Source organism: Alternaria arborescens (genome assembly GCF_004154835.1).
Source record: "Alternaria arborescens strain FERA 675 chromosome Unknown contig_64, whole genome shotgun sequence".
Taxonomy (NCBI): domain Eukaryota; kingdom Fungi; phylum Ascomycota; class Dothideomycetes; order Pleosporales; family Pleosporaceae; genus Alternaria; species Alternaria arborescens.
In genome coordinates this window covers 39,036-61,786 of record NW_021167919.1, presented here as the reverse complement: position 1 = coordinate 61,786, position 22,751 = coordinate 39,036, and the positions used below count along the sequence as shown (strand labels likewise).

Sequence of the window (22,751 nt, the reverse complement as noted above, 5' to 3'; positions counted from 1 at the left end):
ATTGGACGGAATATAGTATTGGACGAGTTTTCGTAGGGGAGGCAAAGCTGAGCTGTTGATATCTGACTCGAGTGAATGCTTCTGGTGATCATGACATCCCCACTTATGTACTGGGGATGAAGACTACAGACCTTCCCATCAGCGTTAGGCCAGCGAGCTTGTTACATTGTACTCAGCCCGCTTGTGTAGGACCAAAGCACGCAAATATTCACTGCATTAGCGTGTCAGTAGTTCCCTAGCCCCTGCATACACCTGGGTAGTCTTACATGCAGCATGCATTGCATTGCTGCAGCAGTGAATCCTTCTCGGACGCAGACACCACGGGGGATGCTGTATCAATGACCAACCGAGCTGTAACCTTATCGAAGCAACGTATCCCAACTTTAGACTTCTTTTCTATCCCCGTCTTGCTTCTCCGCACCTGACATCCCAAGAACTTGCAGATATGACGCTTTTGAGTTCTACACTCACGAATATGGACATACCCATAACTTTGGTGTCTGTGTTTGTGGTTTCCATCCTCTATTTCTGCTATGTTACCGTGTATCGTCTCTTCTTGAGCCCGATCTCACACTTTCCCGGGCCGAAACTCGCGGCATGGACTTATTGGTACGAGTTCTGGTACGACGTCGTTGCCGAACCCGAGTATACGTTCAAAATAGGCCGACTCCACAAGGAATATGGTACGTGTTTGCTCTTGTTTGAACCCTGACGTATCGAACTGATTGGTTTGAAGGTCCTATTGTCCGCATCAACCCGGACGAGATACATATTGCAGACCCTGACTTCTACGACACGGTTTATGCCGGCAGTGGACGCAAGCGTGACAAGTGGGATTGGATAACCCGGTCCTTTGGCGTTGATGAGAGCCTGATCGGCACACTCAAGCACGATGAGCACCGCGTACGCAGGGCTTCTCTTTCCCCATATTTCTCCAAGCAAAGTGTGCGAGCACTGCAACCGCTGGTCGACCGCAATATGAGCATCTTGCTAGAGCGTCTACGCCAATTTGCCGATTCTGGTTTACCCCTTAAGCTGGATGATGCTTACGCAGCATTAACCAATGGTGGGGCAAATTCTTCACTTTGAGAGATCGTTTACTGATTTACATCCTCCGGTGTAGACATCGTCGAGGACTACGCGTTTGGGAGAAGCGAACATCGTCTAGAGGCCCCAGACTTTGATCCATCATTCCGGGATGCAATGCTGCAGGGTGGGAAAGCTGGACATGTTTTGAAGCACTTCACATGGTTGATGGACTTGCTGAGGAAGCTTCCCGACTCACTGCTCCTCAAGCTGAGTCCAGCAATGGGCGCGTACTCTCAGCTTCAGACTAGCGTCAAGCGTCAGGTCGCCGAAATCCAGCACGCACACCAGACGCACTCCTACGACAAGACACGCCGCACCATCTTTCATGAGATTCTCAATAGTAAACTTTCCGACTACGACAAGTCGACAGATCGTCTCTGGCAAGAGGGTGAGGTCGTTGTCGCGGCAGGAACCATTACCACTGCCTGGGCGCTGGGCGTCTCAACGTACTTTGTGCTCGCCACTCCAGAAATTTTGCGCAAGCTCAAGGCCGAGCTGGAAGCCGCCATTCCCGATCCTTCACAGCCACTCAACCTTATCACACTTGAATCCTTGCCCTTCCTCACTGGTGTGGTTCAAGAAGGCGTGCGTCTAAGCCACGCCATCTCGCATCGCTTGCATCGCATCTGTCCTGACGAGACTCTCGTTTACCAGGATGCTGGAAACAAGTGTGAATGGCACATCCCGCCTGGCACACCTCTTAGTATGACCAGTAACCTGGTCCACCACGACGAGCGCGTCTTTCCGAATTCGCACGACTTCCAGCCCGAACGCTGGCTTGATAACCCCCGCCTCGATCGCTATCTAGTATCATTCGGCAAGGGTGGTAGAGCTTGTCTCGGCATCAATCTTGCCTATGCAGAACTGTACCTCACGCTGGCTGCGCTATTCAGGGTGTATGGTACCGAGGAGGTTGAGGGCAAGGACGACGTTGGGAAACTGCAGTTGTTCGAGACCAGTGCTGCTGACCTTGTGATTACAAGTGACACTGTTGTCCCTGTTATGCCTGAGGACTCCAAGGGATTGAGAGTAAAAGTACATTAGGATGTGAACTCGCGGTACTGGTGTGAAGCACGATGTATCGACCCTTGAGATTACTCCCAGTATTGCTTCGTGCACTGCACTTGGTTCAAGATGACTTTTGCATGTTGACACGTTTTAAGCATCATCAGCGTAGATGGTGGTTTTGGCTTATTCAGCCCTTCCAAGCTTACCTTGGAATGCAGGTAGCGAAGACGATGACCCAACTTCATGCAATGTAAAGCTCGGTCACTTCCCACAAGATCAAATCAACCATGTCAACATATTTGTCGGACTTATGCGACGACATTACCCTTCGCGTCTGCTTGAGTAGCTTCGTTAGCAACAAACCCCCACTCTCGCCTTGCAGCCAGGTCAAGAGTGGGGGAAAGGCCCGTCTTTGTCGATATCTATACCCATTGGCCAGCACATACTCAAAGCCACTTCCCCGCAACATAGTATTGCGCCAGCCTCTTATTTCCTCTTATGTGGTCTGCAATCGTCTGTGGCTCTACACGTTGGGAATGGGATGTCCCTTGTTGACGCCAGATTATGGATCCACATTCACAGATAGTAAAGATAGCATTCGTCTGGTCCAGATAGGGTGTCGATCCGGAGGTTTCTAGATTAATCTAGCTGCCCCACTCTCGGGATAGCCATGACAGATTGAGGGATATAGGGCTGGAAGCGTATGACCATTATAAGACGGCAGACACAGAATGTAGCCTGCTACCGATTGAACCGACAGCTACAGCTGTCGAGACTTTTTCATAGCGTCGTACTTCCTTTCAACATAAAAGACAATGACCGACGAAAGAAAGTCCCTTGAGAAGGGCGAAACATCGTCCACAATCCACACAATCGAGCCTGAACTCGGCATCAGCGAGCCCGTCAATGCTCTTCAAAGATTTGCAAACAAGCTAGATGCCGTCTGTGGTGTCGAAGCCCGCGGTATCGAGCGGATACCAGAAGAATTGCGCGAACGAGTTATAACGTATCGCGACTACATCCATATGTTTACCATGTAAGCTTGTCACAATGAACGCTCCACGCCATCACAGCGACTAACTGTGTACTTAGCTGGTTCTCCATGAACTGCACTGCAAATCAGCTTACTTTGGGTGTCCTCGGGCCCGTGAGTTACAATCTAGATCTCACCGATTCGCTCATGTACGTCCAGCCAGCCGTTCGAGTCTCTTCTTGTAACATGAATGCGAACATACAGCTAATACCACCAAAGACTCTGTCTCTTCGGCACAATCTTCGGATCCGTATGCACTGGCTACATATCCACATTTGGGCCGCGCTCCGGTCTGCGCACCTTGAACGTAGCCAAGTACACAATGGGTTGGTGGCCATCAAAACTCTGCGTTATACTCAACCTATGTATCGAGATTGGTTACGGACTCATCGATTGCTTGGTGGGCGGCCTGCTCTTATCTGCGGTGAACGGCGGAGGCATGTCTGTCATCGTTGGTATCGTCATCGTTGCGCTCATAACCTGGGTCGTGGTTACTTTTGGCATAAAGTGGTTTTACAAGTTTGAGCAGTACGTCCACTCGTTTCACGTTCTTCTCGCAAGCAATACGGAGACGTTTTGCTAATTACGCGTAAAGATTTGTTTGGGCGCCCACCGTTCTCGTCCTCTTCATCCTCATCGGCGTCGCGGGTCCACATTTCGACACCACCCTCGCCTCATCCGGATCCGGCGCCGTCCTCCACGGAAACCGGCTCTCGTACTTCTTCCTCGTCGCGTCTGGTCCCTTGAGTTGGTCATCCGCATCCGCTGACTACGTCGTGTACTATCCCAAGACAACAAACCGGTGGTTCACATTCGCTGCCACAACCTGCGGTATCACGTGCGGGAAGCTGCTTATCGAGTTCCTGGGTATAGGTCTCGGCTCTGGATTGTTGAAGAATCCTACGTGGCAGGAAGCTTTCGACTCGGATGGTATCGGCGCGCTTGTCGTGGAGGCATACCGCCCGCTAAATGGTTTCGGTAGTTTCTGCTGCGTGATTCTAGCTGTGTGCATTGCTGCGAACAATATCCCGGGTACGTACGCTGCAGCACTCAACTGGCAGCAACTTGGTGCGCCATTTGCGAAGATTCCCAGACCTATCTGGAGTACTTTCTCCTGCATAATCTTTACCATCATCGCCATTGCAGGCCGCGACTCACTCTTCGATATCTTCATCAACTGGCTGAGTTTGATTGGGTACTGGACCATTATCTGGATCACCATGACGGTCCAAGATGAATACATCTTTCGCAAAGGCGTTTTTGACTGGGAAATCTGGAACCGCAAAGATCTGTTGCCACACGGGTTTGCGGCCTTGTTTGCCATGATAGTGGGATGGGTAGGCGCTGTGTTGTGTATGTATCAGACATACTTCACAGGCCCTATTGCGGCGCTAGTTGGAAACGGAGCAGATTTGGGGCTTCCCGTAGCTATGGGACTGACCATTGTGTGCTACCCGCCGGCTAGGTGGCTGGAGCTGAGGTATGTTGGGCGATAGATTAGTGTTAGGGGCGTGCACACCTGCGCCGTGAAGAAAGCGAGAATTGAAGCTTGAACAGTCGCGAGAAGCGAGTCTGAATCTCTCCGACGCGTGAATCAAATGGTTTTTCGAAGCCGTGGGACACAGCTTTCATTCAGACATCGGTGGTGTAATAACACACGAAGTCTTCTCGTCTCGGCATGGCGGCTTATCGGTAAGCGTGGTAACGATGTCGTCATCGTCATGTCCTCTCCCTTACCCATATGCTCATCCATTTTCCAAGCCCAAATCTCCTTACGAGGCCGCAATGACACCACAGTGAGATATCGATGCACCATATCGTGACGGGACGTAGTTTCCGACAATGTGGTTAGAGTTATTATCCCCGCTCTTGGCAAACGTGGGGCTTCGCAGCTTAGCTTCGCGCATCTTTCGACGATAACGCAGGAATGATAAACAACTTCATCGTTACTCGCAGCTTCAGCTCAACACCTTCCTCATACAAACTGGATGCCAAGAGAGTGATATGCACGATGTCGTGATGTCATACGCGACATGACGGCTCGTAACCGGCGAGATGGTAGATTAATGGCCGGGGATGTAAGCGGAGGAGTTGAGCGACGGTGGGTGGGATGGTAGGACGGAGTATAAGATCTGATGCCTGATCGGAGATATCAGCGCACCAGGTCTGTTGACTCTTGATCGTTCAGGCACCATGCGCTTCTCTAACATCGCGGTTGCTACTCTGGGTGCTATCGCGAGTGCGGCACCGACAGCTTCGCAGTCCCAACCACGTCAAGCAGCAACTGCCAGTGAGCGACTTGGTCTGACATGGCTCGGCAGTAACAGTAGTTTGCCGAAAGTTCTGTAGGTATTGCGGATGAACGTGGTCTACACACCTAACGCATTCTAGTGTCCTATTCACCGGAGGCACCATTGCAGGAGGCTCAATATACGGTGCTCTTGACGACACACAATACGGCCAGCTAAGCCAAACAGGAGAGGACATTATTGCCCGCAATCCCTACCTTCTCAACAACACGCAACTGGCCGTCTCGAACTGGACCACAGAAGATGATGGCTCGACAGGAACAAATGACGCTCTAGTCATGAACATGACGCGTTTCGCCCACGATGCACTCTGCTCAGAAGACAGTGACATTGTCGGTGCAGTATACACCCACGGCACCAACTCTCTCGAAGAAACAGCCTTCCTCATGGACTCGCTCGTAAACTGCGGAAAGCCCATTGTCGGTACCGGAAGCATGCGTCCATTCACCCATCTCTCTTGGGACGGAGAAGCCAACTTCTTCGACGCCGTGATGCTAGCTGCAAGCCCAGAGTCGCAGAACCGAGGTCTAATGGTGGCTTTCAATGCGCGCATCATACCGGGATATTGGGTCACGAAGCTGCATTCGACGAACCCGGATGCTTTTGGTCCTACGTCTGGTGGGGATCTGGGCATGTTTATCAACAGTCTGCCCATCTTCTTCAATACGCCGAGCCAGCCGTTGTATAAGTACTACTTCGATATCGGCACCGTGTCTTCTCATCCTACGTACCCTGCGCTTCCAAAGGTCGACATCCTCTACGCAGCCCGCGAGTTCGATGGCAAATTAGTGTTGGACGCGCAAGCCAACGGCGCTGAAGGTGTCGTTATTGCGGGTACTGGTAACGGCGGCGTACCAAGTGGCCAGGAAGAGATTACTCAAGCGTTGGACAGCGGGCTTCAGATCGTTGTGGGAACTCGCAGTCCGCATGGACCGTCTAGTCCGGCTCGAACACCCACATTCGCGAAGTCAGGGTTTGTGCATCCTATTCAAGCGAGGATCATGCTCCAGCTGGCCATTGCGAGTGGAATGAATATGAATCAGACGATTGATGTGTTTGAGGGTGGTTTCAGGAAGGCTATTGGACAGCCTTGGGATCCAAGCAGCTAAAGATGAGATATGTAACTAATGACCCACACTAATGACGATAGAACTCTATATACCGATTCATGTTAATATCTCTTTGGAACTCCGGATACCTTGACAAAAACCCTTTTGTCTCGATGTATGATGTTCCCCTTCTCGCTCTAGCAATTCCCGTCATCTTAAGCTGGTCGACCATGTTCCCACCACCTCTCTCCATTTGCGCCTTTTACATCCGAACCAGGATGTACGTGGTAAAGGTTGTACTCATTTCCGATATCACTCAGCCCATCTTCCGCCTCATTGATCAACATGCCTGGACCTGGTCGAGCCATGAAGTAGCAGTACCGATGGATGTCCTGTGAATTATCCATCCAAGGCATCACATCGTCTAGAAATGCTTTGACCTCATCGTCAGTGCCATCAGCGCGGAATTCGGTTATCCAAATAGGAAGGCCGTTGGCGAATTTGCGGGCGTCGTTGATATGGTCTTTAAAGTTTTGGGCGTCGCGGGCCCAGCCGTACCTGTAAATCTGATCGTCAGCCTCATGTTACGGTATCCGGTGAGTTGTTAAGACACGTTGAGGCTTGCATGTGATGACGAGGGGGCTTACCAGTGGAGGTTGATGAAATCGACGGTACATTCGTCGCACGTCTCCAAGAACTTCTTGAGCCAGCCGAGACCCTGGGTGTCGGATGGCGCGGCGTTTGTGACGCCTGGTGAGCCGAGGTAGATTTTGCTGTTGAAGGTTGAGAGGGGTTGCATGTGTTTCTTCCAGCCGGCGACGGCGGTGGGGACGTCGATACAGGAGCCGCCTGCATCAGGACTGATCAATCATTAGTATAGCGACCACCGTCAGTGTACCAAGACTTTCGGCAATTGAATGAATTGAGTTTACTCACATGCAGTTATCTGGTTCATTAAATCCCAAAAACCACGTCGCCATCTCTTGTTGTACCCAGTTCAATCTCGCCTGCGCCTCCGCGTTGTCTTTCCACTTGCTTGTATGATCGTCCCTCAGACTGTGCAGCATGGGTATATATCGGAACCACGCATCAGAAGGCGGGCTCGAGGAATCCCAGTTGTAGCGCCAGGTTACGTGGTCGTGGCGGTCATACTGGAAGTACTTGGCGTATTTGACGTCGTTGTAGGCGATACCGCGACGTTCGTGGGCGGGCTTCTGGTTGAGCGGATCATGCTTTGTGCTGGATCCTGTGGAAGTGGCGTTGGGATTATCTGGAAGGGGATTGGCGATGGCGAAGGCTGAGAGGAGGAGGAGGAGGAGTGGAAAGAGTAGGGAACGATTCATGGTGATCTGAAGTTTTGCTAGTGGGAGGGAACTGGTGAGAGTGGTTGGAGGTGTAGAGTAGACGATCGTGGAAGAAGATGTGAAGTTGGATTTGAGGTAGTGAGTGAGCGGATCCAGTCAATGGGGGCTGCTAAGAGAAGAGGGTGCAGTGAGAGTAGAAGCGTGATCAATTACCGCCGTGAGGCTAGTGTTGATTAGTTCTTGATACAAGTGAGAGTTGTGCAAACGCTTGAATTAGTTGCTAGATCTTACTCCAGGTGAGGACTCGAAATGGCCGCTTCCAGTTGACCAAGTCATGCTCAAAGATAGATCGTGAATAAGAGTAGCGATCAGTAGACCGTCAAAGGGCGAGACATAATACCAAAGACAGGATGAGGCGTTTGTCGTAAATTGCGAAATGACCTTGTAGATTGTATCCACAAACAAAACTCTTCTTAGATTTCTTGACCGACTTTGACGAACACTCGCACTGCAAGCGGTTAGTGAGGAAGCCATTCACTTCAAATGTAAATGAACCGCACACGCAATTTCATTATGTCGTTCAAAACTTCCAAGCATTGGTATACACATAAGTATTTGATACACGGCCCCTGTGCGGGCCCTACATCTTGCCGCCAGTGAGCTCTTCGGCCACCTTCTTGACGCGCTCCTTGGCAAGGCCAACACCTTCGCCTCCCCTGAGCTTGTTGAGCATGTCGCCCACACCCTCGGGTAGGGGTCCATGCCACGGGCTGAGACCCTCTTTGCCCTCCGCGCGTGGGCCCATGATGCCCTTGTGGTCCCAGCCTACAGGCGCATCTTCGGTACCAAAAGCCGCCTCTATGGCCTCGTCCAATTGCTGCTCGTCTACGATGAACTCGCGCGCGTTGGTGTATAGATCGTGGAGGCGAGATGCGCGGACTTCTTGTATCTTGGCTACTCGGCGATCATATGCTTTTTTACGGGCTTGGGTGATGTCTGGCCGGGGAGGAAGGCTGTCGGTGAGGAAGTCGCGAATGCCCTTGGCTACGGATGTCTCGGTCAAGATGTCAACTTCGCGACGCGGGGCCGTGGCCAGCTCCCGCCTCTTCGCGCCAATGGCCTGGATCTTGGCCAGGTACTGTGCTTCTGATGTGACCTTGCGCTCGTGCAGCTCCTTGACACCCTCCTTCAAGTTCTCTCTCCTCTTTTCCGCCAGTCGCTGCTTGTATAACCGGTAGTCGGCATCCCGGCTGTATGGTCCTGGAACCTTGACCTCCTTGGGTTCCTTTGTGCTCCTGCCGATGAAGATGTCCGACTCCTTTGGGTGCTTGTTCCTCGTCTTGAAGATGTCTCGGGGAATAGGCAGATGTCCCTTTACCGTGGGCTTGGCCGGGTAGGTGGGCTGCAGCGGCTTCGGAACCTCGATGTAGTTTGGTGATTGCGGACCGAGGGCGAGGGATGTGGGTGTGGACGAGAAGGACCGTACACATAGACTGCTACTCCAGCCATTGGCGACAGGTATCCTTGGCGGCATTGCAGCGGTGTTGCCTCTTGCACTGGGATGCGGAGGTGCTGCGGTGGTGTCGTCGCGCCTGCTTCGAAATTGTCGGTGCCAAGGCCCTTGTGTCCCACTCACTAGCGTGCCCCAGCCGCGGCTAGCGTGATCTTACTGGAAAAAAGTCTGGCTCGCCAACTTGTACCCTTCACTCTTCCCCCAACTCGACAAATTCCAGGAAGCAGTCGCAATGGGTGTCCAGAAGAAAGAAAAGGTCCGCAAGGAGCGTGAGGGCAAGACGGGCGATGGCATGGGCAATGTCAAGGTCAAGGGCACCAACTTCTACCGGTATGTTCTTGCGCCTTCCTTTCTTTGCGCCAGCAAACTTCTTCCAGCACACGTTCACTAACAGCTTCCCAGCGATGCGAAGAAGGTCAAGGTTCTCAAGCGCCTCACAGATGGCAAGGCTCAGCGCAACGCCAAGGGAGACATCACCAAGGCTGCTGTCTACCAGAACCGCGATGCGCCTGTCGCCCGTGTCGAGCCCAACAGGAAGTGGTTCAACAACACGCGAGTAATATCGCAAGATGCCTTGGACAGCTTCCGCTCGGCCGTACAGGCGCAAGCCTCCGACCCTACCACCTTCCTGATGAAGCGCAACAAGCTCCCCATGAGCTTGATCGAGACACCAGGCCAGATCCCCGGCCTGAAGCAGCATGCTGCCAAGATTGCCGTCGGCAGTCAGCCTTTCTCAGAGACCTTTGGCCCCAAAGCTCAACGGAAACGACCGAAGCTTGATTTCAGCTCAATTGAGGATCTTGCTGGTCGCACAGGAAGCATGCACGAGACATACGTGGAGCGCCTTGAGCAGGCCAAGCTGTTGTCGGGCACGTCTGGAGAGGCAGAGACCAACGACAACGAGTCTTTCAATGACAACCCCAATGGCGAGCTTACATCCGCGCGCGAGTTCATCTTCATGAAGGGTACTTCGAAGCGTATCTGGAACGAGCTGTACAAGGTAAAGACCTAAGCCATGTTTCCATCGAGCCACGTCTAATCAATTCTTCAGGTCATCGACTCGTCCGATGTTATTCTACACGTTCTGGACGCCCGTGATCCTGATGGAACCCGTTGCCGCTCCGTCGAAAAGTACATTCGTACTGAGGCACCTCACAAACATCTGGTCTTCGTCCTCAACAAGGTCGATCTTGTTCCTTCTAAGGTTGCTGTAAGTTCACTTCCCCTACACACTCCACTCCTCCATCATCCACACACCCTCCTTAAGTCAAGGACCTACTCCTATTCTATGAATACGGTTCTGTTACAAGTTGGGAAGATCAAAAGTGGCTCGCTGTCCTAAAATCGTCTTGATTGCGGGTCGATCGCAACCGTCTTGGTTGCCGATCAATAGAGTCACGCGTGATTTGTTTGAGTTGAGGACCGTCTCTGCACTCGCAGGCCCCTTCATGGCGGTACTCTTAGTAATATTTCGCACATTCCATCATCGATGCACATTATCATGTCAAGTTGATGGCCAAGCACTGACACTTGACAGGCCGCCTGGGTACGCCACCTCAGCAAGGAGTTCCCCACACTTGCTTTCCACGCCTCCATTAACAATAGTTTCGGTAAAGGTTCCTTGATCGCCCTTCTCCGACAGTTCAGCTCTCTCCACAGCGACCGTAAACAAGTCTCCGTGGGCATGGTCGGTTATCCCAACACTGGTAAATCGTCCATCATCAACACTCTGCGGAAAAAGAAGGTGTGCGTTGTTGCGCCCATCGCTGGTGAGACCAAGGTCTGGCAATACATCACTTTGATGAAGCGCATTTACATGATCGACTGTCCTGGTATCGTCCCACCAAACCAGAACGATACCGATCAGGACCTCCTGCTCCGCGGTAGTGTTCGTGTCGAGAACGTCGAGTACCCGGCACAGTACATTGAAGAGGTTTTGAAGCGGGTACAACCGCGTCATCTCCAGCGAACGTACGACATCAAGGCATCCGACTACAATGACGATGCCGTCGCGTTCTTGGAGCTACTGTGCAGGAAGAGTGGTCGTCTGCTCAAGGGCGGTGAAGCCGACATTGACGGTGCTGCCAAGATGGTTTTGAACGACTGGATAAGAGGCAAGCTTCCATGGTTCACTCCACCACCGTACAAGGAGGGTGACGATGTGAGCGGACCCATCAACCCCAAGCGCGAAGGCCTGATGGGCGAGATGAGCAAGAAGAGGAAGCGCGGTGGTGAGAGCGAGGCTGCTGGAAGCGTGGCTGCGAAGACAGACGCCACCGGTGCTACGCAAGACGAGAGTGACGACGATGACGATGACTTTAGCGGCTTCAGCGATGAAGATGGCGTGGAGTTGGGTGATGATGATGATGAAGAGGAGTCCGACGATGAGGAAGGCGGCGAAGCTGAGGATGATGAGGAAAGTGAAGACGATGCACAGGTCGAGGAAGAGCTTGCCGCGATAACGCAAGCGCTGGCTAAGGCGAAGAAGCGGCAAAAGACCACGTAAGGTCAAAAAGATTAGTTAGTTTATGATTCAAATGATACCCCGATATTACGATGTCTCACAATTATTGTATTGGTTTTGAAGTTTGGTGTTCTATTCTCTTGTGCTGCAGCGGAGTCGGTTCGGAGGGTCGCTCCTTCCACACCTTCGAGACGCATGCCCAGATGCAGAGGATACCCCACTTGTGTCAGCGCAGCGTTCTTCAACCCTGGTCACTTCTTTCTCTTCGGGCCTGTTTATCTCTGCCTCTTCGAACCCGACCACCTATGCATCTTCAAACTTCATCACCTATGCCATCTCCAGGCCTGATCACCTGTGCTATTTCCAGGCCCCATCATGTAAACCCAGCCCTGAAGTATACCCACGATGCCGGCTGACACCGAGGCTGCATTTGTTATACCTCACCAACTATGCTTCTGGTGCGATCGGGTCCTGACGGAACTGCGACCTTTTTTCTCCACGACGCTCAAACACGACCGCCTCATTGAGCACTACCCAAGCATGCAAATGTTCATCAACAGCGTCCTCCAGCAACCGCAATGTCAGCTCTGCGCCATGTTTGTAGAGTCTTTGGTTGAACGGTGCGGACTTGAGACAGGGGTTGAGGAAGCGTTGGATAAGCTACGGGAATATCGTGGGAAGGAGGCTGATCGTCCGATTCTTACGGCTATGGAGAATTTGGGGTGGGTGCCGAGGGGTTGTGAGATGGCTCATTGTTTGGCGCTTAAGTATTATACTGATGGAAGGACGTTGGAGATGGTTGCGTGTGTGAGGTTGTTGCATTTTAAGGGGGATACGAGGGTCTCGTCGGCGAGCACGACGAATGTGGAGTGATGTTTGGAAATTGCTCGACACTCGCTCGCTCTCATTCGACGTGTTCAGCCTTCTCTTGTCTACGTTTATTTTTGATATGTACGGAGGAGCATAGCCTCCCAAGGCTTTTCCACCATGGTTTCTCATTCGCGCACCAAAGATGCATGTCCGCATGCGGGATAGACCCCGCTTTTGTCAGCTCAGCCCTCCCTCAGCCTGATCACTTCTGCCTTCAACAACGTTGGCAATCGTCGCCTCTACCTCATCAAATCTTATCACCTTCATACTCCCACGTTCAGTCTCATTTTATTATCCCAGTCCGATCACGTCAACTCGATACACATTATGTCAGCCGGCATCGAAGAGCCCGCTACACCTTACTGGCTATGCCAGTATTGCGAGAATTTCAATAGGCAGCTGATGACGGTTCTTAAGAAAGGCGTTAAGCATCAGTTACAGGTCGAACATTGTCCGAATATGCAAGCTTTCATTGACGGCATACTGGAACAACGATGTCATCTCTGCGCAGTCTTTGTTGGGGGTGTTGCCGACTGGTATCAGCTCAGAACAGTCGAAAACGTTGTGGAGAAATTGGACGAGTATCATGATAGGGCTGACGGCCCGCTTTTCATAGACGTGTTGATAAACTTCCACCATTCCTCCATCGATGGTGACCCGGAACAGTACAGCGTACCAAGTCCGCTAGAAACTGACTACATCTGCCTCGGACTTTCAGAAGATGATAGCTCATCGGGACTAGTCAGCTCTGTGAGAGTGAAGTACCATAAACGAGGTACAAGCAAGAGAGATGTTTCACCTGAGTTGCTATCAGCCTTCACGGGATCGGAACAAAGTCTTGCATTCATCAAGAGATGGCTGCAGATATGTCACACGGAACACTGGAAGTGCCGCAGTATTCCAACGCGATTTGCACCAACAAGACTGTTGGATCTTGGAACACAAGACACGAATGACATCAGGTTAGTTGCTGGGAGCACTATCGGTCGTGGATCATACGCAGCACTGAGTTATTGTTGGGGATCTGTACCCCAGCTAGTACTCACATCAGAGAATCAATCAGAACTCCGGAGGAGGATTCCGTTTGAGTCTCTATCCACGGTCGCACGAGATGCTGCTACAGTCTGTCGCGGTATGTCCATACGGTACCTGTGGATAGATGCAATGTGTATCATGCAAGGGCCTGGAGGAGATTTCCATCAAGAAGCGGCACACATGGATGAGGTGTATGCTAATGCGCTGTTCACAATCTGTGCCGGAGCGTCCGCGAATACCACGCAGCCATTTCTGGTCCGTCGTGATCCACTATGGTGGACTCAGTGTCATCTCATAGATGAAAGCGGAGAATCTCTGGGGTATATCAGTGCCGACTACTGCGAGTTCGGTAACGACGTGCCTGGCAAGTTCAATCTCGACTCTCGCGGCTGGTGCTTCCAAGAACAGTTTTTGTCACCGAGATCAATCTATTTCGGACCCAAGGATATCCACTGGATATGCCGCGAGGGAACTGTATGTGATCGGTATCCGGACTTCGAAGGGTGTAGAGGAACCAAAGACCACAAAGGAAGTAGGTGGCAATCCCCCAAGCAACTGTACGAAGGAGTGGTATCGTTAGGCAACAAAAGTATCTCGGAGCCTGGGACATGGGTCGATTGGTATAAAATTTGGCGGATCATTAGGGAGGATTATTCTAGGAAGCAGTTGCGGTACCAGTCTGATAAGTTGCTCGCACTAGCCGGGGTCGCTTCCATTATCCAGAGAAAATTCAATGCGACATCCTCATTCGGATTATGGCTCGAGTTCTTCCTTGACGAGCTCCTGTGGATCAGATTTTACTCCTGGGGAAAACGACTTGACATCGCTCCTTCATGGTCATGGGCGAGCATGGTTGATTGTGGATTACTTATCACTTTCCCTTATGCTCCAGATATGGCTGATGTTCCAGACACGGAATGCCGACCGTTCAACTCTGTTTGGGCAACCATCATCTCTTTACCCCCTGTTACCGGGTTCGCAATCCCCTTGCAGCATTCTGGCTACGGAAGCCATACATCCATACGCCTCTCAGGTCGCCTGACAGCGTGTGTCCAGCATCACGAGGATGAACGTCGATTAGATCCGAAGAACGATCCATCAGATACTACTCAGCGGTACGGTTTCTATTATCCAGATTCATCCCTGGAAGAAGAAAACCTTCATTGTTTTCTTATAAGGAGACATATCAAGATGCTTATAGACCCTGTGACTGGGGAAGACCTCAATAGAGGAGAGACACATGACTATTGTTTAGTGTTGACACCAGTTCTCGGGTCGGACCATCTCTTTCGAAGGACTGGCACTTATTTTGAGTGGTCAAATTGGAACCAGGACGGCGGTGTTGCACTTTCACTTCCCCCGCGTATGTTTCGTGGTGAAGGGAAAGAGCAAGAGATCGAGATCATCTGAGATGGGCGCAACGACAATAAAGGCAATAAGCTACGACATTACTGCTACCTAGAACTAGTCTACGCAAGCTCAAGCTCGATAAGAGAGTCAAGACTATGCGGGTGCCGCCAAATACCTGTCATCTTCAAGCCTGCACATTCGTACATCTTCCGGTGCTCCTCTTCCGTTCTGTGTCGGGCTCCAAGACTGACCATGAGCTCCCAGTCGAGACAAGCTATTACATGTCAGTCGTATATCGTATCGTTAACTCAGAAGACTTACTCTGCGCCCAATGCGCGCCTTGATTGGGGACTACAAAGTCGTTCACAAGGACCTTGGAGTACCCCTTTTTCATGGCTGGCACGATTGCCTTGAGAATCTCAGTATTTACCTCATCATTCCAGTCTTGGATGATAGAATGCAGATAATATGCCCGCGCACCCTTCACAGGTTGCTCGGTCAGGAAGTCGTGTGCCATCGCCTCCGTCCCAGGACCAAGTTTCGCAAGCTCAACAATCTCCGGCCTGTCCTGTAGCACCAGTGTACCTGGTATCTGGCCATAGAATGCCTCCCTCAGACCTTCAATATCGTGCCCAGAGCCGCCGCCGACGTCGACGAGAAACGGTACATCCTTCTCGGCACCGCTGATCAGCCGATCTTCGACAGGGTAGTAATCCTTGGAGAACCACCGCGGCCGTCCCTTGCTCCAAGAGTCCATCATACTAGCGAAGCGCCGTCCTACTTCAGGGTTTTTCTGGAAGAATTCAAAGTAATGGGTTCCCTTGCAGTTGTAGGCATGCTGGAATGGCGCATCGAGACTAGAGTCGGGGCATTTCCAGTCACGCTGATCAAAGTACGACTTCATGGATTGATGCGCCGGCGCAAAGTTCTCTGCGATATATTTTATTGAGTCTTGATACGATTGTTCGGCGAATGCGGAAGAAGTAGGAGTGTTTGCAAAGGTACCGGGACCAGTCTCGCGCACTGTGCCCATAGCAGCGAGATGTCGAAGCATGCGTCCAACAATAATCGGATCAACATTCTTTTCGCACTTCTTCGCGATGTCTCCAACAGTAGCACCAGATTCCGGGACATCTTTCATGGCCTGAAACAGCTTCACTTCCGCGCCCATCCAAAGTGTGCTCAGATGTGCGGGTTGCGCCCATAACAATTGCAGCATATTCTCAGATGGATTGCTGACTTCCGCGATGAGCTCCCTACACGCGTCCAGCAACCCTTCTCTCGCGCCAGGACTCCCATTCTTGAAGCCATCGCTGAGTTGCGCAATGTTGTCGAGGAGAGAAAGAGCAGCCTTGCTCGGAGTGGAATCGGCCGCCATGATAGAGTTTAGAAAACGATTGCGATGATTGGGAGATGGAGAACGCCAGTCCTCGATCCTGATCAAGGCACAAGTCGTCTGCCCCTCGTCGGCCCAGTCTTTGCCGAACAGCAGCGGCAGCCGAAACCGGTGGCGATTGGTCACGGCCGAGGTCCAGAACCCTAAATCCTTGACATTACCACGTTGCGCCCACATCGTAAACCCCCTTGCTATCAGCCACTCCACCAGCTAGTCATCATTGGCCCCGTTAAGTGACAAAGGAATTGCCTTTTCGCAATTAGATCGGTTGGAAATGTCGCATCAGGAAGACCCCGAAGCACGAAGCCCTCCACCCAACGCGGCGCACAATTCTGCATTCGACTCTGGAATTGACGCCGGCTCGTCTTCAGAATTTGACCAAGAGAACAACGCGCACCATGCACTTGAAGCTCAAGATGACACTAGCGAATATTCAACTGATGAAGGGTGAGCTGGGCTGAATAATGAACAAACATCCTGTTGACGTTGTGCAGCTACGCCGATTCGGACGCATCTTCTTTTCTCTCATCTATCTTATCAGAAGTCAGACGCGGCGTGGAGATAGAAGGTCGTCTGTATCCTTCATATGGCAAACACGACTATGGGATGCCAATAGACGAAAAAGAATTGGACCGCAACGACCTCCAACACCACAAATACACTCTCCTACTCAAAGATCGATTATATGTTGCACCCATTTCGGAAGACACCCTTGCCGATGCAAACAGCCGGGTCCTGGATCTAGGAACCGGTACCGGGATATGGGCCATGGACATGGCGGACAAGTATCCCAACACGGAAGTCATCGGCGTAGACATCGCGGCTACACAACCACCTTTCGTCCCACCAAACTGCGTTTTCGAGATCGATGATGTGGAAGAAGACTGGCCGTATCGACCGAACCACTTTGACTTCGTCCATGGTCGCGATCTCATGACTGCTGTGCGCGATTGGCCCCGCCTGATAAGTCAAGCATACGCGCACCTCAAACCAGGTGGCTGGATCCAACTAGCTAGCACAATCCCTGGCGCCCTATCCGACGACAACACCATACCGCCCAACAGCGGCTACGTAGAATCAGGCCGTCTGTACTTCGAAATCGCAGAGAAGATGGGCGCACCACTGGATGCACCACGATCTTGGGCCGCGCAAATGAAAGACGCAGGCTACACTAACGTGCAAGATGAGGTATATAAGTTACCCATGGGCCCGTGGCCGCGGTCAAAAAGGTTGCGCACGATTGGGAAGTTAGAGCAGATTATGATATTAGAAGGAGGCTTTGAAGCGTACATGCTGAGGGGTTACACGCAGGTACTAGGAGGGAATGCTGATGACTTGCAGATTATTCTTGCGCTCGCAAAGAGGGAGGTTAGGGACCCGAGTATACATACTTATGTGCAGTTTCATATTACGTATGGGCAGAAGCCGATGTAAGAGAAATCAGTTAAGAAGGAAGATTTGAAGTTCAGTGTCTTGTGGATGCAGACAAGATGCATTGATATCGAATACTCAAGCCCAGCCAGGAAGTTAGGAGGGTTTTCCGCTTTCTCCGTTGCTCGTTCTGGCATAACATCCGCATCTTCATCATTTTTGAGATCGTCGTCACTCTCCATCCTGTGTGATGAGACGTGAGCGGCACCTACTCCTGCCTTGGAACGTCGAGTGGAGGGACGCCATATGAGGGTGACCGGTTATGGCGACCATAATGAGGAATTACTACTCGCGCGCGCAACAAGGCGAGGAAGTAGTGCACATGGCAATTGTATCGAGGAAACAACTTAAGACAAAGAAAGCGTCTGCTTCTGGACTACTGACCAGAGGAAGTGATGCGGAGCCGACGCACCAAAACTTGAGCGCGCCAGGCTAATCACTAGCGCCATTCGTCATTGTCGCGCCCTCATCTTACACGTGCCATTAGTACTTCAGTCTCACCGACCGCCTTCCGAAGGCAATTCATGAACAAGCTCTTCATTTCCCAGCTCAGGTACCATCTTCATCTCGCCGAGTTCGTGATGGCCGTGCTTTGCTGGCAACTCATGGACGGAGGTACCTGTCAGCTCTGGAGCTGAGTGCAGCGCGTCTCGAGCTATCTTCTCATCTGGTTCATCCAGCGCTGTGGTTTGCCTTCGCCTTCGCCTCGGTTTCAGCACGAAGAGCCATGTGCCCGCGATACACAACAGTATTGCCGTTACGCAGCCAACGACAATGCCAGCAATCGTACCACCGGACAAGCCCCCTCGGGCGGTTCCTAAATCACGTTCTTTGTTCGAGATCGTTACAATGTTTGGCTCCAGGTTGTCCCACTTGGCAGCACTGACATTGAAGATACCAGATTCGAAATCCACGCCGATGTAAGCTTCTTGCAAAAATGCTCTGCCGATCGCGTACTGACTCTCGTTATTTGCTCTTCGAATTGGAAAATAGTTCGTTGCGTTTGCGAAGATGGGATATCCAATTTGCAAATCGAAAGCTTCATATGGAATCTGAATCAGCGTGGTGTTACCGCCCGTCACGGCATCAGCACCGATGGTGAACGTTAGGGTCGGCTTAAGCTCACGAAGGCGATCCCTGGCCTGATCCGTGAGGACGTATCTGCCGGTCCCATCGTGGTACTCCAAGCCGAAAGCGGACTCGAAGCGATCGCAAACTGACTTTGGGAGCCAAATTTCAGGAATTGACGAGTCGATCGGAGCGAGTATTCGTTCATTGTCGACCATCGAGAGCGTGCCGTTGAGTGTATTGGTCACTATAATGTCCTGAAGCCCTACTGTGAGAGCTTTGGCCATGTCGACGATATTAATGTCGATTGTGAGAGGCTCGGAAGAGCGCGAAAGGTCGTAACCTCCAAGTACTAGGCTTGCAGGTACTTTTCTTCCGCGGTATTGGGCACCAGCCTGATATCCGTAGGATAGACTTGGTATGTGACCCTCGTCTTTGAGAGCTGATATCAGCGATGGCGAATTGATCGTCTCTGAGAAATTTAATGGCAATGGCAACAGCCCCATTTGGCCGACCCAGAAGCCAGGTGAGGCATATGCGGTGATTGCCAGTTTTTCCATCGTGAAGCCATCAACTCCAACATTATCGAATCCGGAAAGGCCATTCCCATTGATTCCATAGTTCCTCCCTAAGCCAAGTTCATAAAGGCCGATAGCTTTCCAGGTTGACGACATGTTCGCCTGAAACCCAGGACTATGACGTTGTTGGAAAGGAGACGCTCCGCGAGAGCCGCCACAGGAAGCTGAGGCACCTTGCAATCTGATGCACTCATCGGCAACTGGAAGCCATACATTCTGAGCTTGAATTGCTGGTAATACCGCGAAACTTTGTGCTGGTGTTCCCACTTCAACGAGGAACCTACTTTAGTCAGCATAAACCTGGGGTAGTTCTGAAGCCTATAGGGGGTGTACGTTGACCAGCTTCCATCATTACCGAGCCAGCCTCCAGATGCAGCCAGCGACAGCGCTTTTGCCATGTTGTCAAGGTATCTCGGCTGATCTCGAGTATGCTGGCTTACATGTGTAAGAGATCGAAGGTAATTCCGGAAAGATGGTTTCCTACATGCATTGGGGCGCTCGTACTTGATTCCCACTACGCTGTTGTGGCTGACCGTATCTTCCTACAACTAAAAATGTAAGGAGATGATTGGTGGGCCTTGCAGGGCTCTACACCGTTTACACTGCCGAGCAATCAAAATTTATTGTACGTTTCCGAATCGAGACAATGGGGCTGAATCTGACCAACCAGGACAAGAGTGCCGAGACTACGATTGGGGGCCGTTCGTGAGGTTGGGGAACGTTGGACTTCAGACCCGTTCCTGAGACCGCGGCATGAAAATCACCACAATTGATCTGCCGCTTGCAATACTCACTTTACTTCCGTCTGAATCATCGCCGTTCGCTTAACACAAAATCTACCTCCACTACAATCTTGCGCTCTCAACTTTGTGGTGGCCTTTGATTAGCATGTACATACAGTACCCAATGAGGGTGACTATTCTTGCCGCTGTTCTCTTCACAGGTAGCTCTCGGACCAGTAGAATATGCTCTAGGCCCAATGGACTCATGTAATACAGATTTCAGTCTTGCCGCAAACATCGCTCGCTTCGCACCTTCAGCATCAGATTGTACTGGCATCATCACGATCACCTACACCTCGACTGATACATCAGCCACTGTTGGAGACATCACACGTACTTCATTGGTTCCATTCACAGTGACGGGGTACTCAACCACTGTTACTGTTCACGTTACCCCATTGCGCAACGGGACGACATTGACCAGTACCGAAAGACGGGATGTCACGACCGGTGTATCTTTCGAGAAGAGAGCGACAAGTAACGTTGCAGCATCCTTCACGTACGTGTTTGAAGGATAAACCAGGAGCTTACTAATTTACCTTAGAACGTCCCCTTACCGGAACAGTTCTCTGGCCATAACGCCAACACCTACGAAGCCACCCACATTCTGCCCGACATTGACCTCAGCCGTCACGGTAACTGATGTCGTGACATTACCTGGGACAACCGGAGTCACTATCACTCTCACTAGTACCATGCTTACTGCTTCAACACTGTTCATTACCGATTATCCCGACCCGGCCGTCTTTGACTCTACTAAAACGAGCACTGTGAATGCCATCCCTACCGGGCCGACAGAGCCAGGAATCACAGATGCTCCCATTGGAGAACCAAGCATCCCCGCATTACCTCAGGATACTTCCCCTGGTCTACCTGAACCTACAGCTGGCGATCCAGTGCAAAGATCATCTAGAGGTCCTGGGCTACCTCCCAGTGCATTGCCTACCTCGCCAGCTAAACCTCCGACTACCAAAACGACCTCGATCCCAGAGGAGATTCGAACCACGACTCTGCCAGGTATCGGCCCTGTTGTAATAGATCCATCACATTCAGCCATCTTCGTTAGCGGCGTCGTAAGCGCGATCACGCCAGGACAACAGACAACTATCAACGACATTCCGATCTCATTCGACACTTCTGCTACATTCGTCGTCATAGATGGTACTCGGACAGTTGGTATCCCTCCATCAACTCCAGCGCCTCGACCAGCGCCAGTGGTAATTGGTGGCACGACCATTGACGTCGGCCAGATTGCTACCGAACTAGACCCAGGAGAGGTAACTACCGTCAACGGTATTCCCATCTCGCTGGACGATTCGGCTTCCAACGTGGTCATTGGAGGAACCAAGACTATACCGCTGCTTGGAGTGACGCAAATGTCTATCGCATCCATGGTGGTCGTGGGCGAGACGACTTTGGATTTAGGCGAGCTCGCTTCAGAACTTGAGGCGGGCGAGGTAACCGTCATTGGCACCATGACAATCTCACGCGACAATTCAGTAATCATCGCTGGTACTACAACTATATCACTTCCTTCATCACCGAGCGATGTTGTGCTTGGAGGTATGACCATCACCGCGGGGGCGCTTCCTTCTGGATACTCTTTCATCCCCGCTACTGTTGGAGGAGGCTTGCTGCTCCCAAATGGTCAGACGCTGATGCCCGGTGCTATGACGACGATTAATGGCATCGATATCTCGCTCACTCCAGGAGAGACGCCTGTCGTCGTAGTTGAGGGCTCATTATTCATCACTTCGACCAGCACCGTGGGCAGCACCTCTGCGGGCTTCAATAACGGTGGTACTCTCGGAATTGGACAACCGACAAGTACTTCCACCAGTGACTCGACACAGTTCACTAGTGGTGCTGTCGCGGCTACGAGGGAATCTCTCAATATGTTATGGATATTAGCTATCGTGAGTATGTTATCTGGCGTTGCTTGCTCGTCGATATAGTCACAAGCACTTCGCCCATACTTGAGCGCGATGCTTCCTCGGCTGCAGCACTTCTATATCGTCACCAGGATACATAATGAGGGTCTCAACCATCTCTAACACTGCGTTTAAGGTACTTACGGTGACCGTCATCGCCTGAAAAGAGGATCATGTACGCTTTAATATTAAGCAGACGAGGGGAAGTTCCCGCATGTGGGCGGAACGACATTATCCTGGTGTCTGGCTAAATGCATCTCGACATTCCTCATGAAAACACGATCTCAAGATGAAGCACAAAAGCTTGAGCTGCGGCTAGGCTAAAGGAGGGACTCTCGACTTGTGTCTACTGAGGTGTTCAGCCTTAAAACGCTCACTACATCATAGCCTCCGGGTTCTATCGATCCCGTGCGCGCAATCATTCAAGCCGCCTGGTTGATCTTGTAGATAGTTCAAGAGCTTTAGGTATAGAAGATCATAACGTATATTATATTTGTATACATTTGCGAAAGCACGTAACGATGGCTGCAAAGAGATATTA

The 22,751-nt window shown here is 51.4% G+C and overlaps 10 protein-coding genes across 10 annotated transcripts; 6 read left to right on the top strand and 4 right to left on the bottom strand.

Annotated features, from left to right (window-relative positions):
• Nucleotides 1-475: 475 nt before the first annotated feature.
• Nucleotides 476-2,133, top strand: AA0111_g12034 (hypothetical protein; the record flags this gene model as incomplete). Its single annotated transcript, XM_028645968.1, has 3 exons — nt 476-683; nt 737-1,066; nt 1,124-2,133. The coding sequence occupies 3 exons, from the start codon at nt 476-478 to the stop codon at nt 2,131-2,133; spliced, it is 1,548 nt and encodes a 515-aa protein (XP_028500363.1).
• A 779-nt stretch (nt 2,134-2,912) lies between these two features.
• On the top strand, nt 2,913-4,626 carry AA0111_g12033 (hypothetical protein; the record flags this gene model as incomplete). Its single annotated transcript, XM_028645967.1, has 4 exons — nt 2,913-3,133; nt 3,190-3,279; nt 3,350-3,658; nt 3,726-4,626. The coding sequence occupies 4 exons, from the start codon at nt 2,913-2,915 to the stop codon at nt 4,624-4,626; spliced, it is 1,521 nt and encodes a 506-aa protein (XP_028500360.1).
• Nucleotides 4,627-5,323: 697 nt separating this feature from the next.
• AA0111_g12032 (hypothetical protein) lies at nt 5,324-6,548 on the top strand (the record flags this gene model as incomplete). The annotated part of the gene is made up of 2 exons (XM_028645966.1): nt 5,324-5,475; nt 5,522-6,548. The coding sequence occupies 2 exons, from the start codon at nt 5,324-5,326 to the stop codon at nt 6,546-6,548; spliced, it is 1,179 nt and encodes a 392-aa protein (XP_028500361.1).
• A 155-nt stretch (nt 6,549-6,703) lies between these two features.
• AA0111_g12031 (hypothetical protein) lies at nt 6,704-7,831 on the bottom strand (the record flags this gene model as incomplete). Its single annotated transcript, XM_028645965.1, has 3 exons — nt 6,704-7,046; nt 7,136-7,348; nt 7,425-7,831. The coding sequence occupies 3 exons, from the start codon at nt 7,829-7,831 to the stop codon at nt 6,704-6,706; spliced, it is 963 nt and encodes a 320-aa protein (XP_028500358.1).
• Nucleotides 7,832-8,432: 601 nt separating this feature from the next.
• Nucleotides 8,433-9,326, bottom strand: AA0111_g12030 (hypothetical protein; the record flags this gene model as incomplete). The annotated part of the gene is made up of 1 exon (XM_028645964.1): nt 8,433-9,326. One exon carries the CDS (start codon nt 9,324-9,326, stop codon nt 8,433-8,435), a length of 894 nt encoding a protein of 297 aa, XP_028500359.1.
• Nucleotides 9,327-9,537: 211 nt separating this feature from the next.
• Nucleotides 9,538-11,811, top strand: AA0111_g12029 (Nucleolar GTP-binding protein 2; the record flags this gene model as incomplete). The annotated part of the gene is made up of 4 exons (XM_028645962.1): nt 9,538-9,635; nt 9,708-10,305; nt 10,357-10,515; nt 10,843-11,811. 4 exons carry the CDS (start codon nt 9,538-9,540, stop codon nt 11,809-11,811), a joined length of 1,824 nt encoding a protein of 607 aa, XP_028500391.1.
• A 3,332-nt stretch (nt 11,812-15,143) lies between these two features.
• AA0111_g12028 (hypothetical protein) lies at nt 15,144-16,402 on the bottom strand (the record flags this gene model as incomplete). Its single annotated transcript, XM_028645961.1, has 2 exons — nt 15,144-15,298; nt 15,346-16,402. The coding sequence occupies 2 exons, from the start codon at nt 16,400-16,402 to the stop codon at nt 15,144-15,146; spliced, it is 1,212 nt and encodes a 403-aa protein (XP_028500390.1).
• Nucleotides 16,403-16,694: 292 nt separating this feature from the next.
• AA0111_g12027 (hypothetical protein) lies at nt 16,695-17,854 on the top strand (the record flags this gene model as incomplete). The annotated part of the gene is made up of 2 exons (XM_028645960.1): nt 16,695-16,867; nt 16,915-17,854. The coding sequence occupies 2 exons, from the start codon at nt 16,695-16,697 to the stop codon at nt 17,852-17,854; spliced, it is 1,113 nt and encodes a 370-aa protein (XP_028500387.1).
• Nucleotides 17,855-18,348: 494 nt separating this feature from the next.
• On the bottom strand, nt 18,349-19,593 carry AA0111_g12026 (hypothetical protein; the record flags this gene model as incomplete). The annotated part of the gene is made up of 1 exon (XM_028645959.1): nt 18,349-19,593. The coding sequence occupies one exon, from the start codon at nt 19,591-19,593 to the stop codon at nt 18,349-18,351; it is 1,245 nt and encodes a 414-aa protein (XP_028500386.1).
• Nucleotides 19,594-20,385: 792 nt separating this feature from the next.
• Nucleotides 20,386-22,234, top strand: AA0111_g12025 (hypothetical protein; the record flags this gene model as incomplete). Its single annotated transcript, XM_028645958.1, has 3 exons — nt 20,386-20,440; nt 20,496-20,778; nt 20,824-22,234. The coding sequence occupies 3 exons, from the start codon at nt 20,386-20,388 to the stop codon at nt 22,232-22,234; spliced, it is 1,749 nt and encodes a 582-aa protein (XP_028500389.1).
• Nucleotides 22,235-22,751: the final 517 nt, after the last annotated feature.